Raw genomic sequence first — 26015 nt, forward strand, 5'->3', positions numbered from 1 at the left:
TTCCCAAACTTGACAATTTTAAGGCATGTGGACTTCAACTCCCAGAATTCCACAGCCAGCGTTGCTGGCTGTGGAATTCTGGGAGTTGAAGTCCTCATGCCTTAAAATTGTCAAGTTTGGGAAACACTGCTCTATTAAACACTGTACTAGAACTAAACTAGATACCTTGATTGAAAATTTAGAAAATTTTCAGAGAAAGAGATATCTCCGTACTGGTATATAAAAATATTAATAGACAAAGTACACATCAGCCTGGTTTCCTATTTTCATAAAGAGTAATGTCAAGACAAGACCTCCTGCATCGCAGTTTATGGACAAGATTTGATTTTGGATTAGTTTGTGCATCTTTATCCTTTCATTCATGATGCTTTTGTTGCACATCCTTTCTTAACTATGAGTGCAGGAATTGTTTTTTGCTCAAAACTTTTGCTATTTTTACTTAAAAAAAAAAACCACATTGAATATGATTCCATTACTTTGATGCAACATCCAAAAAGACAGTTCTGGGTCTGATATTTCTGTATGGGATGACAATGTTTTGCTAGATTATAAAAATCACTCCCCTCCCCTCCCCTCTGCTTTAAAGAAAAGTAGGAGAAAAATAAAATCAATGAAATTTCTTGGGGAATGGGCGGAAAGCAATACAAACAAGCTGTCAATTTTGTTAGAAGGGGGAAAAAATGATGCCGACAAAGGAAGAACAGGCAAATGTTATGAGATGCTGTCCAAACATTAACAAAGATATTGTGTTTAGAAAAAGTTAGCATCCATTAGACACCAAAATAATTTCCCTCTCCCTGCCAAAATAATTTAAATAAAAATAGAAACAGTTCTTTTCTTAGGATAAAATGATGTACAGTATGTAAGCTACTTCTTCCCCACCTTTTTGATGTTACAATCAAGAAAGTTACTGCGTTGTCTGGCCTAGGAAAGCAGGTCAGTCTTCAAAGATAATCTTAGTTATGAGCCCTAGCAGGTACAAAATAAATAATAAGAACACGTTGTGTTTTATTGACAATTTCTTTGCAGATGTTTGGAATCATGAGAAATGAGCCATTACAAATGCTAGAAATCTGAAAGAGTAAGAAAGGACAGAAAATGCGAAGAGAAACAAGTACAGCAATGGATAATAATGTGGATATAAATGCTTCCTTACCTAAGAAAAAAAAAGTTTTAGAAATGCCAATGCAATCCAGAGGATTAAAGTGCAGGTGCTTATGTCAGATGCAGCAGGCAAAACTCAAAGGAGTTGAAATACATTTCAGTCTATCAGGGTTTTTTTTTTTTTACTGGAAGACTAAAAACTCAACTCAGCTTCCTGTAGACTCCAGCTTCTCTTAGCTTGTCAAAGCATTGTTCAGAATGATACTGGAAGCTATAAAATATTACAAAATGCAATATTTAAGTTGCCATTAAGAAAGATACTTAATGGCAACACTTGATAGAAAACATGGGTAGGAGACTCTTTCTACAAGTAAAAACTCAGACAAGATGGGCTGCCAAGGTTTAGCAACACTGACAAATATCTAAGATTTATTACCTAAATTGAGATTTTCATGAGGAAAGAGCACAAGAGTAGCTCTTTAATCAATTATTTAAGGATGAACAAGTTAAAAGGAGATTCAAGCACAAAAGAAGATACATTTCTTCCTTGGAATACAGGGCTAGGTAGAAGGCTTAGTGGTGTGCAATATAAAATTATGATATGAGACAGAATAATCATGATAGTAAGGGCCATGCTAATCTGAAATGCCAGGATAGAATTGGATAAGGAAGTCCCCCAAATGTTCTGAAAGCCAAGTAGTTTAATTATGAACATGTATTCATATCCATACAATAATACAATACCTCTTGAACTCTAAAAGCCCTTCTCAGCTCAAATAATCTCAATATAATTCTTCACTGAATTATCCAATTATGTTATCAGTTTGTGTAAATGGTATATTTCTACTTTGTTCCATATAAAAAAAGTAAACTTCTATTTAAGGCAATCAAATCCTATCAAGTAGGCGCCCTGTAATTGTCATCACTTCCCTCCTGCTCCAGTGGGAAATTAGTCTTGCATTTTGCAAACATAGTTTTATAGCATCAGGTATTCACACTGTCTTAGAAGATGGGAAGCTAAGCATTTTTACGAAAAAGGTAAAACTACATCATTCAAAATGTATACAGCAAGCTTATCCATTTTCTACTGTAATTGTTCCTAAACAAGCACTGTTTGTTTGCTTTGAAATACATATAGTGGTCTATAGAGTTAGATGTCATGCAGATGAAGGAAGTGCTATTTATAAGTTCATTCCCCTGGTAGTAGAAGTGCATGGGAGTTAATCTCACACCAAAGAGTAAAGATTCTTAAAGCTGGAAAAAATAAAAGGTAACAAGAAACAGAGAGACTGCCAAAAAAATAATCCTCAGGCTTCTTATATCTATCCTTGGAAGGCAAGCAGGTGCTGCCTTCAAAGGTCATTTTCAACATGTTTTCTTTATCATTCAAAAAAAATTATACAGGCTTAAGAAGAATCCATTTCTCTGTTTCTTCAAGCTGGCTTTTATGTCATGATATATTAACAGGCATTGCCACTGTTCCAAAGTTGATTCCGTCTTCATGATGCCATTCAGATGTGCAGTTTGGATTGTCAGACTTCTGTAGCATATAACAAGTGAACCTGACCGGTTTCTTGTATTATGTCAACTTCTTTCTACCTTTCCACAGGGCCATGTCACACATCCTTCTTCCCCATTTTTAATTTCTTGTACTTTTTTTTACACTTTTCATAACGATTTATCACAAGTCAACTCCAAATGTAAACAATAACATATTAAGTCACCCACCCCACCCAAACTTTATTAAAAAAAAAAATCAACCACAAACCAAACAGTTGATATTTCTAGGTATTACATAAAGATCCATTTCAGCAATACTCAAAAGTTTACGAAATAACACGGGTTTCATTTTTCCTATAAAAAGGCATGCAAAGTACAAGAAATAGCTAAAGGTTTCATTTTGTTTGTTAAAAGCATCATCAAAATGCCTCAAAGTGTCATTTGTAAAGCTTGCATTTTCTATCTTTGCTGGAAAGGGTTGGCCTCTATTTTTATTTCAGATTAATGGGCAGTTCTTTTTCCACACCATAGATATCTTCCATGCTGCCACGTTTCCTGAAATGTATATGTAGAAAAGGTAGGTGGAGGGGTTTGGGAGTCATTTGTTGATTTATTTGATTGTTACTGCTTGGTGCTAGATAGTAGCAAAGAGAGACAGCCCAGATCTGGGAGCCCTGCTACTGCTATTAATTAATTAAGAACCCAAATCTTGGAGAGGCAAAGAGAAAATAAGATTCATAATGCTAAAGGTAAGGAAACAAAAGACCTGCTGAGACAAAGACAATGCCAGTAGCCTATGAAGTCAAAACAGCACTTTTTTTAGGCAGCTGTTTCCCAACTGGTCATAATAAGCAAAGCTCCTATTGTAAATTGAATAGTGGCAACTATATACTTCACTATATTTCATTATTTTGAAAATATCTTACTATATTGAAAACTAACCTGGAAACAATTGCTATCGGGTCAATATTTTCCAGCTATTATTTCTTTTATGATCACTTAGCTGGCTGAGGAATTCTGGGAGTTGAAGTCCACAAGTCATGAAAGGGCCAAGTTTGAAGACCCCTGACTTAAAGCAATATTTTTCAAATCAGGCAACTTTAAGATGTGCGGACTTCAACTCCTAGAATTCCTCAGTCAGCATGGGGAGTTGAAGTCCACACATCTGAAAACTGTCAAGTGTGAAAAACACTGACTTAGAGTCATGGTCTTGATGACAAACTACTGGCCATTTCCTTTCAGCCCAGTCTCTAATAAAAGAAAAGGGCATTTCTCTTGTTAGAATTGTTGGGAATATCTATTAGCCTAATCACAAAACATATTCTAATGGGAAGATAAATTAATGATATATTTTACACGCCATTCAAAAAAAACCTTAATTCACTCCAAGAAAAATTTGTGAGCATAGAGATTTTCTCAAGTGATAGACACTTGTTTGGAATTTTTGTAATTAATAGTTTAAACCAAATATTTTTGTTTATTTATTAGATGCGTATGGGCACCTAAGTTATTTGCCTGCTTCCTGGTTTTAGGAGTGTGTAATATCGTATTTACTTGACAGCTGATGTCAGGTATAATTGAAAATGCTGGCATTGACTCAGAGAGGCTTCCTCACATAGTGTCTGGATGTTCCAATTGAAATTGGCCTCCCATTAGAAGGAGCAGCTACTTGTAGCTTGTAACTTCCAGGAGAAGAGGCCAGAAAGTGCTGTTTTTTTTAATTTGATGAAGGCTTTATCTCAGCCTCTTCCAGATTGGTTTCTTGTTGTATACAGAAAGCTGTTTCCTGCAACAGGGCCATGACACATGCTGTCTTCTACTAGGATGGCACAGAATAGCAAACATGAACCAGGTGAAACAGGAGGAGAAAGTCTATTGAGTGCTCAGTTTATTTTGGTAAGGAGTTCCAAGGATGAAAGGAATTCCAGCAAGAAACAAATAGGAAAGCCAGCTGCCAAGTTCCCTAGATAAAGGATAGCAAGTATCTTCCTTTTGTAGTGAGGCAGTGAGAAACCTGGCCTGCAGGGCATGTGCTTCAGCTGAAAGACACAAAAATAAATAGTTGTTTTATTCCAACAAAACATTGTTTTCTAAAACTGGTTCTTCACAGCTAGCCTTTCTTGCCTCATGATTATTTTTGTCACTTGTCTAAAGCTGTATGAATGTCCTCTGTAGACAAATATGGAACCTTGTTTGCTACTGGTGTCCAGTTCTCACAATCTGGGGAAATAAAGATGGCTTTTAACAGCAAATATGTACTGTATAGGAGGTTGGCTGCTATGTTGGAAGGGCTTCTTCTTACCCATGATCCCTTGGGACCAGAAGAGAACAGCCTGCTAAGAATTGCCTAATGACCAGCTATTATTACAGATATGGGAAATGATGCCCCTTTTATGACTTGTGGACTTCAACTCCCAGAATTCCTGAGCCAGCATGGGAGTTCTGGGAGTTGAAATCCACAAGTCATAAAGGGCCATCGTTCCCCACACCTGTGCTACTGGGTTCAGTTAGGGTTGGCCTACACAGCCCCAAGAACTGCTTAAAGCCATTTTCTCTTGAAGAGAGAAGATGGAAGATAGCGTATTCAACCCTCAAACTCTGATATAAAAGAATATGCAAGACAGAGCATACATGTAAGCATTGTCAACCCAGTTATAAAAATGGGCTTCACTGCAGCTTTTTAGGGCTGGTGGCTAGTGATGGGCAAATTTTACTCCACCCAAACACTGTTTTCTAAAACTGGTTCTTCACAACTAGCTGTTCTTGCCTCATATAATTAATTATTTTTGTCACTTGTTTAAAGCTGTATGAATGTCCTCTGTTAGACAAATATGGAATCATCTTGACAGTTGTGCACATTTATATGTTTGATAAATTAATTTAATGAAGTTCTTACCCGTCTATAGCGGCCAAATGAATAGGCGCAGCTCTACTTTGCATGGAAAGGGTCATATTGTACCTAACATCCATGTAGTTGTTACATATAAGAACCCAACAGAAAAAAAAAATCAATTCCAGACACATGGCTGAATGCAAAAGAATGCAAAATCCACACTTTTCAGAGCTAAGCACTCATTGCTTTTAATGGGTGAATCATCTAGTGTTATTCAGCCCAATCTACATTTTTTCCATCCCTCCATGAAGAATTTTACATAGTTTACTAAGTTTCTTATTTTTTAAAAAAGGAAAAGGAAAATCTGAATCCCATGTTTCAAATTCTTACTGCTGGGTCATCACTCTTTCATCACAGGCTGTAAAATGTCAACCCTCCCACAGCACAAAATAGTACAGTATAAAAAATCCATTACATACCATTATTATATAATACTATGATATAATAGTATGGATATGATAATGGAATAAAAAGAATGGCAGTTTCTTTAAAAACACTGAAGAAAAGGACTGCTTATTTATTTAACGAATGCAGTTTTATTCAAACACATTAATGTAAGCTATAAAAATTACCCATGCCTCTGAGAAGGATATGAACAGAGGAAGGTTAACTTTATGCTATCTTGGATCCATTTAAAGTATATTAAAATATACTTCATTCTTGTGAAAGCCCAACAATACATTAATGTTTGTTCGGCTTCATTGTTGGACTTCTTAGAGCTCTAAATTTAGATGCTGGGCACAGATAATGAAACAATACTGCATGTTTATATATTGGATGCATTAACAATGACTTTGATTGATGTTCTCTTTTACTATCTTCTTTAGAATGACTTTTTGAATCCATATTTTACTGTGACACACCTGTATATAGCTATCTGTGTGCCAAGAGGAGTGATAATAGGAATCAGCATAGCTTGGGATTGACTTACTGTGGTAAAACCGAAGGTGCTCCAGATCTGTGGAAGTGAACAATTTGCCATTTGCCATCCCGGCGATGCCAGATTCGAGTCTCCTCCGATTGGGCAGTGCGTGGGATTCCACTTGTATCCACATACTGTGTGATACGAATGTAAGCAATGCAGGCAGACTCATCTCCCATTAAGTGGATATGTGGATTCAGGATGGTTGTGTGCACTGGCTTGCTGTTCCTGGACCACACTGCAGATGGGGAAAGGAAAAAAAAACCCAAAACTCACTGATATGAAGGTAGCTTCCAATATCTTCACAGGGTACCTGAGAGATTATTACCTCATTTGTGAAGAAATAGCTGAATCAATTGAAAAAAAAAAAAAACAGACGTGCGATACATTTTGCTAGGATTTCAGTGCGTGCTCCAGCCACATTTAAAACAGAGTACAATATTTCTTTCAAAGGTGTATTTCTGTTATTCATTGACTACAAATACTTTTTGCTGCTCCAATTCAAAACTGAATCTAAGAAGCTTAATTTAACAACTGTGCAAACTTTTAGCTCAGATTCAGAATCTAACAACATGCACTCCACATTAAAACACCAATGATTTTGTGTAAAACTTTGAGAATCATTAAGAATAATCTGTACGAATAGGGATTTAAATCTGTATTAAATACTGCTGTTTCTGTACTTCTCTTTTTTATTGTCAGCCTTCCATCATAGCAACATCAGATTTTGTTTTACAAACAACTAGAGATCTATAGAAATGTAATAGTAAAATATATACAACATCAACTCAAAACTCAGTTTTTGACTTCATGAAATGAAGAGTAGACAGAATATAAATGCCAACTTCTCTGCCTTAACAACATAGAGTTTCCAATTCCAGCTCAAACTGGAAATTTTCCCTTCTCCCAAATTATATGCATGTAACACATTATATGTAGGTATATCTCTATATCTCTATCTCCATTTCTATTTCTATCATGTGTGTGTGTGTGTGTATGTATGTATGTATGTGTATGTATGTATATGTATGTATGTATGTGTGTGTGTGTGTGTGTATATATATATATATGTATGTATGTATATATATATGTATGTATGTATGTATGTATGTATGTATGTATGTATGTATGTGTATATATATATATATATATATGTAGGTCTTTGGGAGGGTTGAAGTAAGAATACTTTACTAAAAATATACTTATACTAAAAAGTTGCCAAGCTTTCGCTGGGGGAACTCCCCAGCATCGTCAGGGCTAAAAGGCCATTACAATAAAGGTGGTTTAAGTAGGTTCAAGTAACGTTTGCGCACGACTCCTAGACCGTGTTACTGGCCCTGATTGGCCAGCTGATAACCAAGATGTGTCTATAACGTTATGTTCTTTTCTTCGGATGCCCCTCTCTATCCCTCCACTATTGGTCTTTGGAGGCATTAGTAACCTTGCATCCCCTCCTCTTCCGATAATACCAACACCTGCCGTATCGGGGGGAGGATTCAATCTGATGTTTTCTTGTGTCTTATGATGGGGATAGGGTTCCACTAACTGTGGGTTAATATCCCTTCCCAATACCTGTATCGTAGCTAGTGATGCCACGAAGGGAGGCCGGATACTGAAAGAGGCCTGGTTCTCAAATGACGGCTCAATTAATCGTCGCATTGACTTGCATCCAGCACAACAAGCGCTGTGGAAATGGGACTCAAATTACCACTCATTACATCACAAGTGATCATACCAACACTTGCGGCTTTATGGACAGGAAGCCGCATCCCCCCACCGCCGGGAACGCCTGCATACGGACGTAAATAACTATACCATCAACACCCCCTTGCCAGGTGACCGGCACCAGATCGTGCAGCAAGAGAGTCTCCCACCCTAACATGTGGATGCTGGAATAGAGGCTACGGACTCCCCATGCACGGAGAAAGAAAGGGAGAGGGTGCCCGATACGGATGATCTACGCACCGCCCAACAACCCCATGTGAGGCTCACACTCCCCCAGGAGGGAGGAAGCGATACCAGTGGAGCCGGAACACCTAAAAGACTTAACGTTAAAATCTCGGAGTGTGCGGTTGCCCATAGCAACGAGGAGGAGTGTCCCACATGGAGAGGGGAGAGAAAGCATAGAATGACAACCCGCTCGATCAGTAAGGGGAGGAGTAACGAGAGCGGTTTGAGTGCCAAACAACGGGAGGGAACGGATGTAAGGAGGACTGGGGTGGTGAATAAAGACATGATTGCTGAGGCATACCATACTCAGATAAGAGCTGTTGACATGACAAAGGAGGAGAGAGGTATACAATTGGGAAGGGATATTAACCCATAGTTAGTGGAACCCTATCCCCATCATAAGACACAAGAAAACATCAGATTGAATCCTCCCCCCGATACGGCAGGCGTTGGTATTATCGGAAGAGGAGGGGATGCAAGGTTACTAATGCCTCCAAAGACCAATAGTGGAGGGATAGAGAGGGGCATCCGAAGAAAAGAACATAACGTTATAGACACACCTTTATTATAATGGCCTTTTAGCCCTGACAATGCTGGGGAGTTCCCCCAGCGAAAGCTTGGCAACTTTTTAGTATAAGTATATTTTTAGTAAAGTATTCTTACTTCAACCCTATATATATATATATGTTTTCTGAGGTTTTCGCGGGTATTTGTATGTAGGTCTTTGGTTGTTCGGGTTTTCTCCCACGTAAAATTGGAAGTGTCTTGGCGACGTTTCGACGAAGTCCCATTCGTCATCTTCAGGCTGGTGCTTTCAGCTTCGTGCCTCGAGCAGCAGTGTGTGGTCTTGGCTGTTTCTTCCTTTTAACTGCCAGTGGAGGTATGAACTGATTGGGTGGGAGCTTGGCTGTGTTCTGATTGGGTGGAGGTGTGTTCTGATTGGTTAGGGGCTTGGCTGTGCTCTGATTGGCTGGGGGGTTGGCTGTGCTCTGATTGGCTGGGGGGTTGGCTGTGCTCTGATTGGCTGGGGGAGTGTTCTGTTTGGTTGTGCTCAGGTTAGTCTGAGTTGCAGAGGGATTCAAGATTTTGGGCTGCCCTGCCATTCCTTGGCTTCGCGTTCGTGGTCGTGCTTCCTCTTCATGGAGGGTGTCAGTTTGCTTCATGTATGGATTGGGGGGGTTTAAAGTGGCTAATGATGCAGCTGTGGTCTGGCTTCTGGTTTGTGGTCGTGCCTCATAGTCAGTGTGGCTTTGGGTTTGTTTTTTGCGTGGATGTTTGGTGGTGACATCCTGTGTGGTTTTTGTGAGTGTGGGTCTGGTATCATTTTTTGTGTTAGGGAGTCGTTTGTCAATAAGGGCGGGTTTCCAAATGGCTGGTAGGCGGGAGGTATCATCTCGCTTGTTCATGCTGTGTGGGCGTTTTTCTATCTCGATGGCTTCTCTGATTATTCTGTTATTAAAATGTTCACTTTTGGCAATGGTTCTGGTATTTTTAAAGTCAATTTCATGTCCTGTGGCTTTAAGGTGTTGGACCAGGGAAGATGTTGGTTCCTCTTTTTTGACTGAGTTCTTATGTTCTTCAATGCGTGCACTTATTCTTCTGTTGGTTTGTCCGATGTATGTGGTGGGACAAGTGGTGCATGGGATTTCGTATACTCCTTGATTTTCTAATTCAATTTTATCTTTGGGGTTTCTAAGGATGGTGGATACCCCCCAGCCAATCAGAGCACAGCCAAGCCCCTAACCAATCAGAACACACCTCCACCCAATCAGAACACAGCCAAGCTCCCACCCAATCAGTTCATACCTCCACTGGCAGTTAAAAGGAAGAAACAGCCAAGACCACACATTGCTGCTCGAGGCACGAAGCTGAAAGCACCAGCCTGAAGATGACGAATGGGACTTCGTCGAAACGTCGCCAAGACACTTCCAATTTTACGTGGGAGAAAACCCGAACAACCAAAGACCTACATACAAATACCCGCGAAAACCTCAGAAAACAAATATTGAACCTCTACGGGGAGGAAATCCACCATCTGACCAGGACCTATGAAAAACTTGAAGTCCAAAGAGCTTCCATTTTATGCGACCTCGCATTCCTACGCAACTGCCGAGATCAAAATCTAATCCCCACATGTTTCCAACTGAAATTCCACTCCAACTCTGCAGCCACCAAACGGATCCTGAAAAGAACAGAATTGGCCCTAATCAGAAATGAACTTCACACAAAAAGATTCCTCCTAGACCGAATTAACAAAGATCTCCTCACACTCCACCTCAAACTCAGCAACAAGATCCACCCCGCACTTTGGGACAAATCCAAACAACTTGCCGTCTGGAGAGCCGAAACACAGACCACCTTCAAGACAGATACACACACCAACAAACTCCGAAGACTACAAGAACGCCAGAAACAAACCCCTCCTCCCTCACAGCCACACATGAAGCAAACAGTGCATAACATCTCAGATAGGATCCTCACCAAAGCCGAAACCAATGTCCTTTCCAAAGGATTCAACTTTGCAGTCGCTCCCAAACACATCCCCACTGAAACCATTATATGTGGAGTTGAAACCAGCCTGACTAAAATCAACCCCGACGACGCCAACAGAATCAGACTCGAAATCACCAACATCCTCTGCACCAGCAAGCCACCCCAAAGCAACTTACCCAAAGAGGAACAGACAGCACTACGTAACCTTAAAGAAGACACCAGCATAATAATCCTACCAGCAGACAAGGGCAACGCCACGGTGGTTATGAACACATCTGACTACCAAACCAAATTAACCAACCTACTCCAAGACTCCACATACAAACCCCTAAATACAGATCCCACCACCTACCTGGAAAAAACCACCAGATCCAAAATAAAAGCCTCCCCCATTAGCGAAGAGATCCAGCAAAGAATCATTCCCAGAGAGAAATCATCCAGATGCCCCAAACTCTATGGTCTCCCCAAGATACACAAAGAAGGAACCCCACTCAGACCTATAGTCAGCTCCATAGGCTCACCTCTACAAAACCTAGCCAAATTTCTCGCCAAACAACTACAGCCCTATGCAGAATCCATCACCTCACACGTAAAAAACTCATTCCAGTTTATAGAGATCATAAAGAAACAAAACTTACAGCCCAGCGACCTACTAGTGAGCTTCGATGTCATATCCCTCTTCACCCAAGTGCCTATCAAAGAAGCCTTGACAGCTATTCAAAACAAATATAACCCCCCCAAACACATCTTAGATCTGACCAACCACTGCCTATCCAACACATACTTCATCTATAATGGACAAAAATACAAACAAACAGAAGGAGCACCCATGGGATCACCCCTCTCACCTGTCATTGCCAACCTCTACATGGAACACTTTGAAACCCAAGCTCTAGAAAAATCTGATCACAAACCCAAACTCTGGCTCAGATACGTAGACGACACCTTCATAATCTGGCCACATGGGAAAGAAAAACTGGACAACTTCCTCACACACCTCAACAGCCTACACCCCAAAATACAGTTCACCATGGAAACAGAAGCTAACAACCAACTTCCCTTCCTGGATGTCTTAGTCTACAAGAAATCCAATGGCTCCCTAGGACACACCATCTACCAGAAGAAAACACACACAAACCGCTATCTGCACGCTCTCTCACACCACCACCCAGCACAGATCAACTCTGTAGCCAAGACACTCATCTCCAGAACAAAACGCTTAGCTGACGAACAACACCTAAAACCCGAACTACACACTCTCACCAATGTACTAACATCCAATGGATTCCATAGAAATAAGATTACAAACCTAATCCAAAAAGAAACCCCCACTAAAATCCAAGACAAAGAACAAGAAAACGGCAAAGCCATCCTCCCATACATAAAAGGCATCACAGACAGAATCAGTAAGATCCTCCATAAACACAACATCAAAACAGCATTCTGCACAAACAGAAAAATATCCACCATCCTTAGAAACCCCAAAGATAAAATTGAATTAGAAAATCAAGGAGTATACGAAATCCCATGCACCACTTGTCCCACCACATACATCGGACAAACCAACAGAAGAATAAGTGCACGCATTGAAGAACATAAGAACTCAGTCAAAAAAGAGGAACCAACATCTTCCCTGGTCCAACACCTTAAAGCCACAGGACATGAAATTGACTTTAAAAATACCAGAACCATTGCCAAAAGTGAACATTTTAATAACAGAATAATCAGAGAAGCCATCGAGATAGAAAAACGCCCACACAGCATGAACAAGCGAGATGATACCTCCCGCCTACCAGCCATTTGGAAACCCGCCCTTATTGACAAACGACTCCCTAACACAAAAAATGATACCAGACCCACACTCACAAAAACCACACAGGATGTCACCACCAAACATCCACGCAAAAAACAAACCCAAAGCCACACTGACTATGAGGCACGACCACAAACCAGAAGCCAGACCACAGCTGCATCATTAGCCACTTTAAACCCCCCCAATCCATACATGAAGCAAACTGACACCCTCCATGAAGAGGAAGCACGACCACGAACGCGAAGCCAAGGAATGGCAGGGCAGCCCAAAATCTTGAATCCCTCTGCAACTCAGACTAACCTGAGCACAACCAAACAGAACACTCCCCCAGCCAATCAGAGCACAGCCAACCCCCCAGCCAATCAGAGCACAGCCAACCCCCCAGCCAATCAGAGCACAGCCAAGCCCCTAACCAATCAGAACACACCTCCACCCAATCAGAACACAGCCAAGCTCCCACCCAATCAGTTCATACCTCCACTGGCAGTTAAAAGGAAGAAACAGCCAAGACCACACACTGCTGCTCGAGGCACGAAGCTGAAAGCACCAGCCTGAAGATGACGAATGGGACTTCGTCGAAACGTCGCCAAGACACTTCCAATTTTACGTGGGAGAAAACCCGAACAACCAAAGACCTACATATATATATATATATATATATATATATATATATATATATATATATATATATATATATATATATATTAGAAGCCATTTGCAAAAGGACAAACTCAGAAGGAGGAGGAAATTACAAATTAAAATTAATTGCCTATAATTGATGGTATATAAATATTGTAAATAAATTAATAGATAAATAGAGATGGCCTATATAATTAATTAATCCTTCAATTTGCATATAACAACCATTCTCTCTCACAAGCAAAACACTCTTCCACATAGAAATACATAACTATGCCCTCCCCTTTCCATCCTTTGAATGTTTAGGGATTAAACATACACACAGAATTAAATCCAAGTCCAGCAACTTTTCAAAACATAAAGGATGCTTACAGTTTTCAAAGTAGAACCGGTGGAAATCCAGCCCTTCCACCAGATTCCCCAGAGCTTCTGGTTCAAATGCTGTCATTCCAGGGTCACACATTTTACTGGAGATATCCATAAAAAGGTAGAGGATCAAGAAAAATAATTATTTCACTACTCAAATTTATTTAGAAGCTTTTCATCATGTTGGTGAATATAAAGCGAGGGTATAAAACTGTACCCACCCATCAGTGAAAAAGAGGGAGAAAAGGCTGTGAATGGAGGTGGGGCAATATCCCTCAAAAAATTGTCCTTCACTGCTTCCAAGGATATTTATTTATTCATTCAATTAATTTCTATAGCCACCCATCTCAATCCAATTGACTTTTGATTGACATGACAAGGTCAATTATGAACATGGTAAGCACACTGAAACTGAATTCAAAGAGAGGAGGGTTTTTTTTTTTTTTTTTTTGCTATAGGAATTTGATTTGATTTGGGATCAAAGTCCCTTCCTTGTATATCTCATTGAAGGATCAGGTGTTCATTTTGAGAGAAGTGCCAATTCTTGTTAGAAGTACCTTGTACCAATCTACCTTAATATATATCTTTATAAGTTCCATGCTGGAATATTGTGACATATGTTGACATAATATGCTTAGGGGTGTTTATAAAGATGAATTAAAAGTCTTACAGTATTCTCAGGAGCAGCAGTGACCTGCTAAAAGTCCATGTCAACTGTGTGAAGAAAATTATGCTGCTACTGGTTGACTTCTGAGACGATTTAAAGGGAGGGTTTCAATTCTCAAGTGATACATCTACTTGGTCCACAAGTTTTTGTGTTTTATAGATCTTCTAGATGGGAATTCTTTGCTACTGCTTTTTTATTGGTTTATGATTTAAACAATTTAATAATGGCATTATTTTATATTGCTCGTACTGTACTGATTATTCTTAAATGGGATGGCAGACTTTATAGAGCCATGTTCGAGAAATCTATTTTTAAAAGAAAATAAACCTTAAAGGAACAATAACAGCAAAGGGAGAAGATAAACTATTGTTTCCAAATAAAACATTCTACTGTTTGTTTGTTTTTTAAAAAAAATGTATGGAGACTACTCTCTTAATTCATAATTACCCACCAAGGATATACCCTTGTAATTCATGGATGTTTTGTTACCATTAATTAGCTTTTCTGTCTTCCCTTTTAATAATAAAATAAAACATGGGATTACAAATGAAGGTCAATATTGTCTGAATCCACCAGAATGTTATAAGAATGAGCAATATTGTCTTATCTGAACCATCTCTAAAAAATTATTTCTCTTTAATTCCATATCTCTTTCAAGATTTCTGCAGGGATCTAACAATGATATGTTTGAATCACCTTGCTACTTAGTTATTTTCAGAGCTAGTAGAGGTTTTTGAATACTTGCTTTTTTTTAAACTTCATTCTCAGGGACAAAAGAAAAAACAGGTCTTTGTCCCCCATTCTTCATTAAATACATTCATGCAGTTCATTCTCTCAGCCAGGAATCACAATTTGATCAGCAGTAACAGGTGAGATTTATCACTGGTCCAAAATAGTCCGTTTTTTAAATAATTAAGATGGAAGATAATAACAAGATAATTTACAGTGGACAGATAAAAAGTTCCTGACGTCAATTTCTAGCTATATTTTAAATACTAGTCAAAGAAAGTCACTAATTTGCTTGCCTTCAGAGCAAGCAGACCTTTCAAATCCCGCCAACATCACTATGCTGTTTTCCATAGATAAGGCATTTAGAATTACTAACTATTCTCCTACACACTGGGCAAGCTGAGAAGTGTACTTCTTCCCTCTATACGAGGGGTAGGCAACCTTGGCTCAAGAATTCTGGGAGTTGAAGTCCATGAGTCATAAAAGAGCCAAGGTTGCCTACCCCTGCTCTATACAAACCAAAACACACAGCAGATACACTCACGTGTAGGACTCAAAGTCCCCGTTACTTATTGCTTCAATCAGCTGCTCTGTCACCTTAATGATTTCCTGTTTCCGTACTGTTGGATTTAAAAAAAAGAGAAGAAAATATTAAATGGAAACTGACAACGATAAGGAGCACTTCTTAGAGCTGTATGTCTGTTTCTGCTGTGCATAGGGAACGCATAGAATGTGATTGGGCGTAGAAATCGGGTTTCACTATTTGGAGGATCCGGTTTCTACTTCTCACTGCTTTGAAGATACAGTCAAGCCTTTGGGACACCTCAGCAGCCACAGTGATGATAAATAAGGTCTTCAGTATCTTAAGGGTGGGTTTTCTGCATATCAAAAACTATCTGAACCAGAATGAATTATGCAAAGTAAAAACAACCTGCAGCAGCAGTTATGCAAAACCGAAAATTAATGCGTGTCCTTCACTTCAACATCTTTTGAAGGTGAGGAACATAGCACTTCTGCCCTGTTTTGTGCCATGTGGAGATTGGCGTAGTCCTTGATTAACCTGACTTCACCAGGAGTTCAGCTTTGGTTTTGGCTCTGCCCTGGTTTGTTTGTTCATTTAAGGACTGCAAAGCTGGTGCTTTTCTTTGCAGTTCTGCAGGTTTTGGGGTAGGGATGGGGCAGTTCACCTCTCCATTGCATAAAACTTTGCCTCATCTCACTTACTGGCTCTGAGCTCAAGGCAAATATCCCTTATTTCCCAAGAATAATTTAGCATAATGTTCTTGATGTTTGTCTCTTCCTATATGCATTGTTTAGAATTCATCTCTCCCCCTCCCATCCAATTACAGCTGCAACATGCAATTATGATCACAGCTATTGGAAAAAACAACCAATAGTGAAATTGTTAATGTACTTGCATTTCACCTTCACAGATGTTTAAATATAACAATAGCAGCAAGGCAGCTGGGAAGTGTTTGGACTATTTTAATGCTTTTGTTTTTTTTGTTTGTTTTTTAAACAATTGACTTTTCCTTGAAGAACTTCTTATCAGATTCTCCCCGCCCCCAGAAATCAGCAATCACAAGTACCATACTTGTACTGAAAAATATGGATGGGAAGGCTAGTAATTTATTGTTACATTTGAGGGTTGCAGGAATCATTCAGAAAATGGAACATTCATTGAATTATCTTCTTTGAACTCTTCCAGGACCAGCATGAGGAAAAGGTGAGCACCGACTGGCTGCTAGAGCTCTGCAAACACAGGTTAGCCGCAGCTAATGAGACATCACAGCTCCAGGGACATAGCATCCATAAAGGAAAATATAGGACAGTGGTGGCACGGATGCCAGAGGTGGCACTCAGAGCCCTCTCTGTGGGCACACATGCTGTTGCCCCAGCTTTGCCTCCCCCCACGACCCTCCCTCACCAGCAGCCCCCTGGAGGAGAGTCACCTCCAAGTGTGGCCCACACGGAGCAGCACAGCCAAGGACATGGCAGCCAGCAGTGTAAACAAGACTCTATCCTCACGCCCGATCATGCACAGTTGATGCTGTGGGGCATGGGCAGAGGGCGTGGCTGCCATGGCGCTGGTGGGCTGCCTGGGCAATCTGTGGCGGGCCCTGGAGGTGGTGAGTGGCCCTGCGGGCAGGCGGGGTAGGGGCAGGGCCAGTTTTTGGGCACTCGATCTCTAAAAGGTTCGCCATCAGTGATACAGGATATGAGGAAAAGTAAAAATATCTCAATTCCTATGTTATGTCTGCCTTCTCTCAGAAAGGAACTGATGCCCCAATGACTACTGTAGTGACACTGATGGAAGGAAGGAGTTGCAGATAATTCTGAACAAGGGGAGGATAAAAGCACACTTAGCAAATTTAAACAAAGTCAGATTTCCAGGATGAATCACTAGAACATGGAAGGATGTAGAAGAGATGGTTGCACAACTCCTGACATCTTTCCTGGAAAACTGGTGACATCCCCCAAAAGTGCAGGTGAACAAAAGGTGTCCCTCTTTTCAGAAAAGTAAAGAATATGTTGGACTGAAGGAATTTCAGAGCCAATTAGCCTGATTAAATAGATTTTTAACAGCATATTTATGAGCACTTAGATAGGAATGCAACATTAGCCAGAAGCAGAATGGATTAATCACAAACAAGTCATGTCACGCTAACCCTATATTCTATTTAACAGACTCATTATCTTAATAAACTGGTGGGGGATGTCATGGGCATAGTATATCTTGACTTCAGCAAAACATTTGACAAAGTCTCTGTTATCCTTATTAATAAAATGGTAAAAGATGGGCTAAAAGATGTAATTGTCATAACTGGCTGAATGACCACACTTAGATAGTTCTCATAAATGGCTCCCCATCAGCTTAGAGAGAATAGTATTAAGTGGAACACTATGGGATCTGTCCTGGCTCATATGTTGCTCAAAATTTTTATTATGGATCTAGACCAGTATGTTTCAAACTTGACAACTTTAAGGTATGCAAACTTCAACTTTTGTTATTGTTTTTAATGTTTTAATATGTTTAGTTTTATAGTTTTAATATGGTTTTAAATGGTGCTTTAACTTTGATTGGGAGCTGCCTAGAGCTGGTTAGATGATGGGTGGCTCTATATACAGTAAATATTTTAAATAAATAAGCTCCCCCTGCTGGCTGGAAAATTCTAGGAGTTGAAGTCCACACATCTTAAACCTGCCAAGTGTTTTTAAAAATGGACATAGATCAGGGATGTCAAACTCAATTTCATTGAGGGCTGCATCAGCATTGCGGTTGCCCTCAGGTGGCTGGGTAGGTGTGGCCAGTGTGGGTGTGGCCTACTGGGTGGGTGTGGTCAGCTCTACATCGTTCGCGTCAAGGGTGCCTGTGGGGGCATGGGCAGGAGTGGGATAGATCTGAGGGTCTCTGGCAGAAGGGGGTGGGACCAGGGCAAGTGCCAAGGCATGGTCCACTGGAGGAGCCTCACTGTTCCTCTCAGGCCATGCGTGGGGCGGGGCTTATGGAGCTAAGACTGAATGCGTTTCAGCATAGATGGCCACCACAAAATTGTACATTGGCTCCCGGCTGGCCTGGGCCAGGGCCAAGGCAGTGGGGGCCATTCCCTCACTGTTTCCAGAATGGCTTCATGGGCCACATGAAACCATTTTGTGGGCCGCATCCGGCCCCTGGGCCTTGTGTTTGACATGTCTGACATAGATGAACAGACTGAAGGGGTAATTGTCAAATTTCCGGATGATATAAAACCATTTATTTTGTTCTGCTTTTACAGGTGAGAATGTAGTATAGATATTTACAGTATATTCAAGCTGGCTTTTTCAAGAGGAAGACTGAAGGAAATGAAAGTAAAATAAAGGTCTAGAGACTAAAACATATGAAGAATGGTTGCAGGAATTGGGAATGGCTAGACTAGAGAAAAGAAAGGCTATGGATGGCATGATAGGAGGATTCTAGTATTTGAGGGGCTGCCAGAAGAGGGGATTAACTTATTTTCCAGAGCACCAGAAGAAAAGACAAGAAACAATGGATGGAAACTAATCAAGGAGAGAAGCAACCTGGGATTAAGGAGAAACTTTCTAACAGCGCGGACAATTGATCAGTGGAACAGCTTGCCTTCAGAAGTTGTAGGTGCTTCATCACTGGAGGTTTTTAAGAAAAAACTGGACAGCCTGAAATGGTATAGGGTCTCAGCTCTATCTGATTAAAGTAAAAGTAATGGACATGAAATTCTAAGCCAACCTGAAAATTCTGATCTTTTCCCAGAAATATGCAATTCATATTTCACATCAGTATCTGTTTCAAAGAGCTAGAAAATAGCTAGGGGCAATAGTGGAAATGATAAATCTGTTAGAAATGGTTGTATTATTAAAGGCAAAAGTAGGTAACTCCATAGAAAAATGAAGCTTGTTGAAAAGCCAGCAGTGCTTCCACAAACCACATCTTATCTTACAAATAGTTTATTGATGATGATGTCATCAGCAAACATATAGACAAAGAAACTTGGTGTATATTATATAAACTCAGGCATACTATATACTTGGATTTTTTAAACATTTGACGAAGTATTTCACAAAAAAATTCCTGAACAAACTCAGCTGGCATGGAAGAAGATATGTGGTCTGGGGAATTGGCAATAGCAATAACACCTAAGACTTATATACCACTCCATAGTACTTTACACTCTGAGTGGTTTACAGAGTCAGCATATTGCCCCAACAATATGGGTCCTCATTTTACTGACCTCAAAAGGATGGAAGGCTGAGTAACCTTGAGCCAGTCAGGATTAAACTGCTGGCTGTGAGCAAAGTTTCCCTGCAATATTGTATTTTAACCACTGTGCACCATGGCTCTTTCCTTTCTGATAGTCTGAGCATAGAATTTGTCTTTGTTCTCCTGTCTTTCTCCTTGTTCCTAAAACAGCAGTGAAAATACATACACATACATGTGCACACACACAAACATACATAAATGTGTGTGTGTGTGTGTGTGTATGTGTGTGTGTGTGTGTGCGTGGATGCGCATATATGTATTTTCACTGCTGTGTAAGAAGGAGAAAGACAGGAGAACAAAGAAGACACATTCCATGCTCAGAATATCAGAAAGGGAATTTAAACTAGAATTGCTGATACAGTAACTCCCTTAGGAAAATATATAAAAACTAACATTTGGAGAAAGTACACAATGCTGGTCACTGCATCTAAAAGAGGATATTAAAAAACTAGAAAATATGAAAAGAGTCAACCCAAACAATTACATATCTAGAGCAGTTCTCTTACAAGAAAAAACTATAGCAACTAAAGCTTTATAAACTGAAATGCAATGTATAGGGAAAGACACCAAAGAAATGTGCAAACTGTGTATTTCTGAGGGTAAAAAGCAGCTTTCTCCCTTCCGTATAATATTATAACTTCAGATAATTCATTAAAATTAAATGTTTGGAAATTCTAAGACTATAAAAGGAACTTTTTTTCTTCACAGTGTATAGCTGGAATTTGCTATTAGTAGCTGCCATTTAGATGGTTTTAAAGGAGACTGGACAAATTGGTGGAAGATCAGGTAGCTTGTCTTAATATGAATTGAGGTGAAATAGCTGGAAGACAGTTTCCAGTTTTCCACCGAGTCACACAGGAAGCTGAACTAAATGTGCTCCCAGCAAGGCTCTTCCAATCTTATGTGCTCCCATCCACTGCATTTCAAAGCCAACCAAAGGGAAAATGATTTTAGGTCAGATTCAAACTGCTCTGGGAAGAATTGAGGCAGTACAGAAATGCAGACAGTATGGAAGAGCCACAGCCAAACTAACAGACTGGATCTTTACATTATTAATCAATATTTGAAGAGATAAGTTGTTTCAAAAAGGAAGGAGGGAGGGAAGGACAACAAAGCATTTAACCCCAGGGGATGGCCAGGAATTAAAAAAAGTAGAAACACAGAATAATTAACAGTCATGCTAATCAGACTGCATTGGGCAAATAAAGTTTCCCCACTCTATTACAATTAAGGAGAGTTTTGATCCTTGTCGAGAGAAAAGTGTTTCCCACTTACCTCTCATTAACTGAAAACTGCAATATAACACAGTGAACTGGGCAGCTCAAAGGCAGTATTAGGTCAGGAGGATTTAAAAAAACAAAAAACGAATCCCAAACCTCCACATTAATTGCTTTATTAAACAAAATATGGGGAAAATATCCACAAGAAAATAAAGCAGTGTGACCTCGACTTAACAACCATTCGTTTTGCGATGGTTCGAACGGCACTGAAAAAAGTGACTTATGGTCATTTTTTACCTGACCGTTGCAGCACCCCCATGGTCACAATGATCAGAATTAATATGCTTGGCAAGTGACATGTATTTATGATGGTTGTGGTGTCCCAGGGTCATGTGACCACTTTTGCGACCTTTTGCAAGCAAAGTCAATGGGGACGCCAGATTCATTTAATAACCATGTTACTAACTTAACATATGCAGTGGTTCACTTAACAACTGTGGCAAGCAAGAACATAAAATGGGGCAAAATTCATTTAACTGTCTTGCTTAGTAACAGAAATTTTGGGCTCAATTGTGTCATAAATCGAGGATTACCTGTAATTAGAGTTTCAATTTTAAACCATGTAAGTAGTGGGATCTCTTTAAATGCTTGTGAAATGAAGAAGCATAAATGAAAATTGAGAAGACGGAAATTTCATCTAATCATCTGCCATGCTATACCTCAAAATCCATGTTCTTTTAAACAATTGGGTGTAGGGATTCAGTTACAAAGTCTTACAAATATGTTAAGAAGTCACTGTCAGCCAAGGTTTTGTGCCTTTATATAGATCTTATTCCTGAAAAAGCTGCCATGAAGCAATGCCTGAATGCTTTCTCTGGATCCTTACATTTATTTGGTGGATAAGCCAGAAAGTTGTTTTTTGGTTTTTTTTTTTGTCTCTGTCCCTCAGTGTCAAACTCTTCAACATGCTTTTTGAGTTCTTTGGAAGGCAGAATCATACAAAGCAATCCTTTCCTAGGAAAGCTGGATGGAATGCATATCTTACATCAATTATTAGTATTATATAAATGAAGGAGAATATACATGTCCCAGGACAATGTTGCAGGTTCCATAATTCCCTGAAAATGGGTTCTGGCACAAGCCTGAAAGCTCATAAGACAAAACCTCTGGTCAAGAAGGACGAGGGGGGACATGATAGCAGTGTTCCAATATCTCAGGGGCTGCCACAAAGAAGAGGGGGTCAAGCTATTTTCCAAGGTGCCTGAAGGCAGGACAAGAAGCAACAGATGGAAACTGATCAAGGAGAGAAGCAACCTAGAACTAAGGAGAAACTTCCTGACAGTTAGAACAATTAACTAGTGGAACAACCTGCCCCCAGAAGCGATGAATGCTCCAACACTGGAGGTTTTTAAGAAGAGACTGGACAGCCATTTGTCCGAAGTGGGATAGGGTTTCCTGCCTGAGCAGGGGGTTGGACTAGATGACCTCCAAGTTCCCTTCCAACTTTACTATTATTATTATTAATATTAATATTGATGTGGAAATATTGTTACTTTCAGGATGATGCTGTTGTCATGCAATTCCTTTCCCATCATACTAAGGTTATGATCTTGAAGAAGATCTATTCTCAGAAGAGTATTTAGAATAGAATAGAGCCGGAAGCCCCTTTATGGATTACTGCCTTGTCGTGGCGAAGGGGCTTGCATAACTCAATGAAGCTATAAGCTATGCCGTGCAGGGCCACCCAAGACGGACAGGTCATAGCAGAGAGTTCTGACAAAATGTGATCCACTGGAGAAGGAAATGGCAAACCACTCCAGTATCTTTGCCATGAAAACCCCATGGACAGTACTAAAAGGCAAAAAGATATGACGCTGGAAGATGAGCCCCTCAGGTCAGAAGGTGTCCAATATGCTACTGGGGAAGAGCAGAGGGCTAGTACTAGTAGCGCCAGAAAGAATGAAGCGACTGGGCCAAAGCCGAAAGGACGCTCAGCTGTGGATATATCTGGTGGTGAAAGGAAAGTCCGATGCTGTAAAGATTTTTTCTCCATAGGAACCTGGAATGTAAGATCCATGAATCAAGGCAAGCTAGACGTAGTCAAAAAAGAGATGACAAGACTGAACATCGACATCTTAGGAATCAGCAAACTAAAATGGACAGGAATGGGTGAATTTAACTCAGATGACCATCAGGTATACTACTGTGGGCAAGAATCCCTCAGAAGAAATGGAGTAGCCTTCATAGTCAATAAAAGAATAGGAAAAGCAATACTGGGATACAATCCCCAAAATGACAGAATGATCTCAATTCGAATCCAAGGCAAACCATTCAATATCACAGTAGTCCAAATCTATGCCCCAACCACTGGTGCTGAAGAGGATGAAATTGACCGGTTCTATGAAGCCCTACAGCACCTTATAGAATTAACACCAAAAAATGATGTCCTTATCATCATGGGGGATTGGAATGCTAAGGTAGGAAGCCAAAAGATAACCGGAATAACAGGCAAGTTTGGCCTTGGAGTACAAAATGAAGCAGGGCACAAGCTAATAGAATTTTGTCAAGAGAATACGATGATCATAACAAACACTCTTTTCCAACAACCCAAGAGACGGCTCTACACATGGACATCACCAGACGGTCAACATAGAAATCAGATTGACTATGTGCTCTGCAGCCAAAGATGGAGACGCTCTATACAGTCAGTACAAACAAGACCAGGAGCTGACTGTGGCTCAGATCATGAGCTTCTCATTGCAAAATTTAGGCTTAAATTGAAAAAAGTAGGGAAAAGCACTAGGCCACTCAGGTATGATCTAAATCATATTCCTGATGAATATACAGTAGAGGTGACAGATAGATTTAAGGAATTAGATCTGATAGACAGAGTGCCTGAAGAACTATGGATGGAAGTTCGCAACATTGTACAAGAGGTAGCAACTAAAACCATCCCAAAGAAAAAGAAATGCAAGAAAGCAAAATGGCTGTCTGAGGAAGCTTTGCAAATAGCTGAGGAAAGAAGGGAAGCGAAAGGCAAAGGAGAAAGAGAAAGATACACCCAATTGAATGCAGAATTCCAGAGAGTAGCTAGAAGAGATAAGAATGCCTTCTTAAATGAACAGTGCAAAGAAATAGAAGAAAACAACAGAATAGGGAGGACCAGAGATCTCTTCAAGAAAATTGGAGATATGAAGGGAACGTTTCATGCAAAGATGGGCATGATAAAGGACCAAAATGGCAGAGACCTAACAGAGGCAGAAGAGATTAAGAAGAGATGGCAAAACTACACAGAAGAACTATACAAGAATGAGCTTAACATCCCAGATAACCACAATGAGATGGTCACTGACCTCGAACCAGACATCCTAGAATGTGAAGTGAAATGGGCCTTAGAAAATCTGAGCAACAACAAAGCTAGTGGAGGTGACAGTATTCCAGCTGAGCTATTCAAAATCTTAAAAGACGATGCAGTAAAAGTGCTACACTCAATTTGCCAGCAAATTTGAAAACTCAACAGTGGCCACAGGATTGGAAAAGGTCAGTTTACATTCCAATTCCAAGGAAAGGCAATGCCAAAGAATGTTCAAACAATCGCACCATTGCACTCATTTCACATGCTAGTAAAGTTATGCTTAAAATCCTACAAGTTAGACTCCAGCAGTATGTGGATCGAGAACTACCAGAAGTACAGGCAGGATTTCGAAGAGGCAGAGGAACTAGAGATCAAATTGCCAACATACGCTGGATCATGGAGAAAGCTAGGGAGTTCCAGAAAAACATCTACTTCTGCTTCATTGACTATGCAAAAGCCTTTGATTGTGTGGATCACAACAAATTGTGGCAAGTTCTTAAAGAGATGGGAGTACCAGACCATCTCATTTGTCTCTTGAGAAACCTATATGCGGGTCAAGAAGCAACAGTGAGGGAGCTTCCGGTGTGAGGCGACGGCGATGGCGGCTAGCTTTTAGCCGTCCAGCTGGGGAAGTGTCAGAGCCGCGGAGCGCAGCGTGCATCAGCTGGCCCGCGGCTCGGAAATCCCTTCCCGGGCAAAGGGAAGGGACAGAGAGTGCAGGGATAGAGGTAGAACCCCTGAACCCCCTCTGGATTTGTTTCTAGAGGGGGTGAAAGGAGTGTTCCCTCGGAGCTCCTGCTGATCTCCGCCTCCCAGCTGTTTTTGCTTCCTAGGAAGCAAAAGAAACCGCCGCTTCTATCTCCGTGTTTATAGCATTCTGGTGAGTAATTTTTAAACGGACGGAGCAGTTTAAAGGATTTTTTGTTATAATTTAGGTGTTTAATTTTTTTATTTTTTGATTTCTACTATTATTCCTCCTTTTTTTTTGTTATATTAGTGAAAGGATTTAAGATGGCGCTTTGAAAGTGTCGGATTTTTTTTTTCCTTTCTCTTTTGTTTTACTTTCCCTTTTTAAGGACTGGTTTTTGCTTTTACTTTTGCTTTTGGCTTAGAATTTTTTCTTTTGAATTGTTTGCTCTTTTATTTTTTATTCTTTGGATTTACTCTGGACTTTCAAGGACTATAGTTTGTCTCTTTTTAAAAAATTTTTTTCTTTTTTTTTCCCTCCTCCCTTCCTGGCTGGAGGGGAAAGGGAAGTGACAATTGTGCTTTTTAAAATGGCTTCAAAGAGGCAGCAGCCTTCCTCAATATCTAAGGTTATTTCTTCTCCTATAACTTCCACTGCACAGCTACAACAACAATCTAAACATGTACCACCGGCTCAGCCACCACCCTCCCCTCCTCTATCTGGACTTTCAGCACAAGAGGTTAGAGGCATAATGGGAGAGATTGTAGTTCAAATGAGAGAGGAAATGAATCAATTTGTCTCACAGATTAAATCAGAAATTAAATCTGATCTCAAAGAAGAGATAACGGGGATAAAGACTAAATTGCAAGAAAACAATAATGAATTACGACAAGATATACTGG

General features: G+C 40.1%; 1 protein-coding gene across 6 annotated transcripts in view; it reads right to left on the minus strand.

Moving 5' to 3' along the window:
- Nucleotides 1-1006: 1006 nt before the first annotated feature.
- CAMK2A (calcium/calmodulin dependent protein kinase II alpha) overlaps nt 1007-26015 on the minus strand; it is a 169067-nt gene continuing 144058 nt past the window's right edge. For 2 of the 6 annotated variants that reach the window (XM_039340881.1, XM_039340879.1), the window contains 5 exons: nt 15621-15696; nt 13687-13781; nt 6429-6657; nt 5501-5596; nt 1007-4643 (listed from right to left, as the gene is read on the minus strand). In XM_039340881.1, coding sequence (XP_039196815.1) covers nt 4640-4643; nt 5501-5596; nt 6429-6657; nt 13687-13781; nt 15621-15696 — 500 coding nt within the window. In that variant the 3' untranslated portion in view covers nt 1007-4639. Of the gene's footprint in view, nt 4644-5500; nt 5597-6424; nt 6658-13686; nt 13782-15620; nt 15697-26015 lie in introns of those variants that run through there. The other 4 variants (XR_005556408.1, XM_039340880.1, XM_039340882.1 and 1 more) reach the window with 4 other exon arrangements.

This window comes from Crotalus tigris, unplaced genomic scaffold, assembly GCF_016545835.1.
Source record: "Crotalus tigris isolate CLP2741 ecotype Arizona unplaced genomic scaffold, ASM1654583v1 scf7180000017754.2947050, whole genome shotgun sequence".
In the NCBI taxonomy this organism is placed as follows: Eukaryota; Metazoa; Chordata; class Lepidosauria; order Squamata; family Viperidae; genus Crotalus; species Crotalus tigris.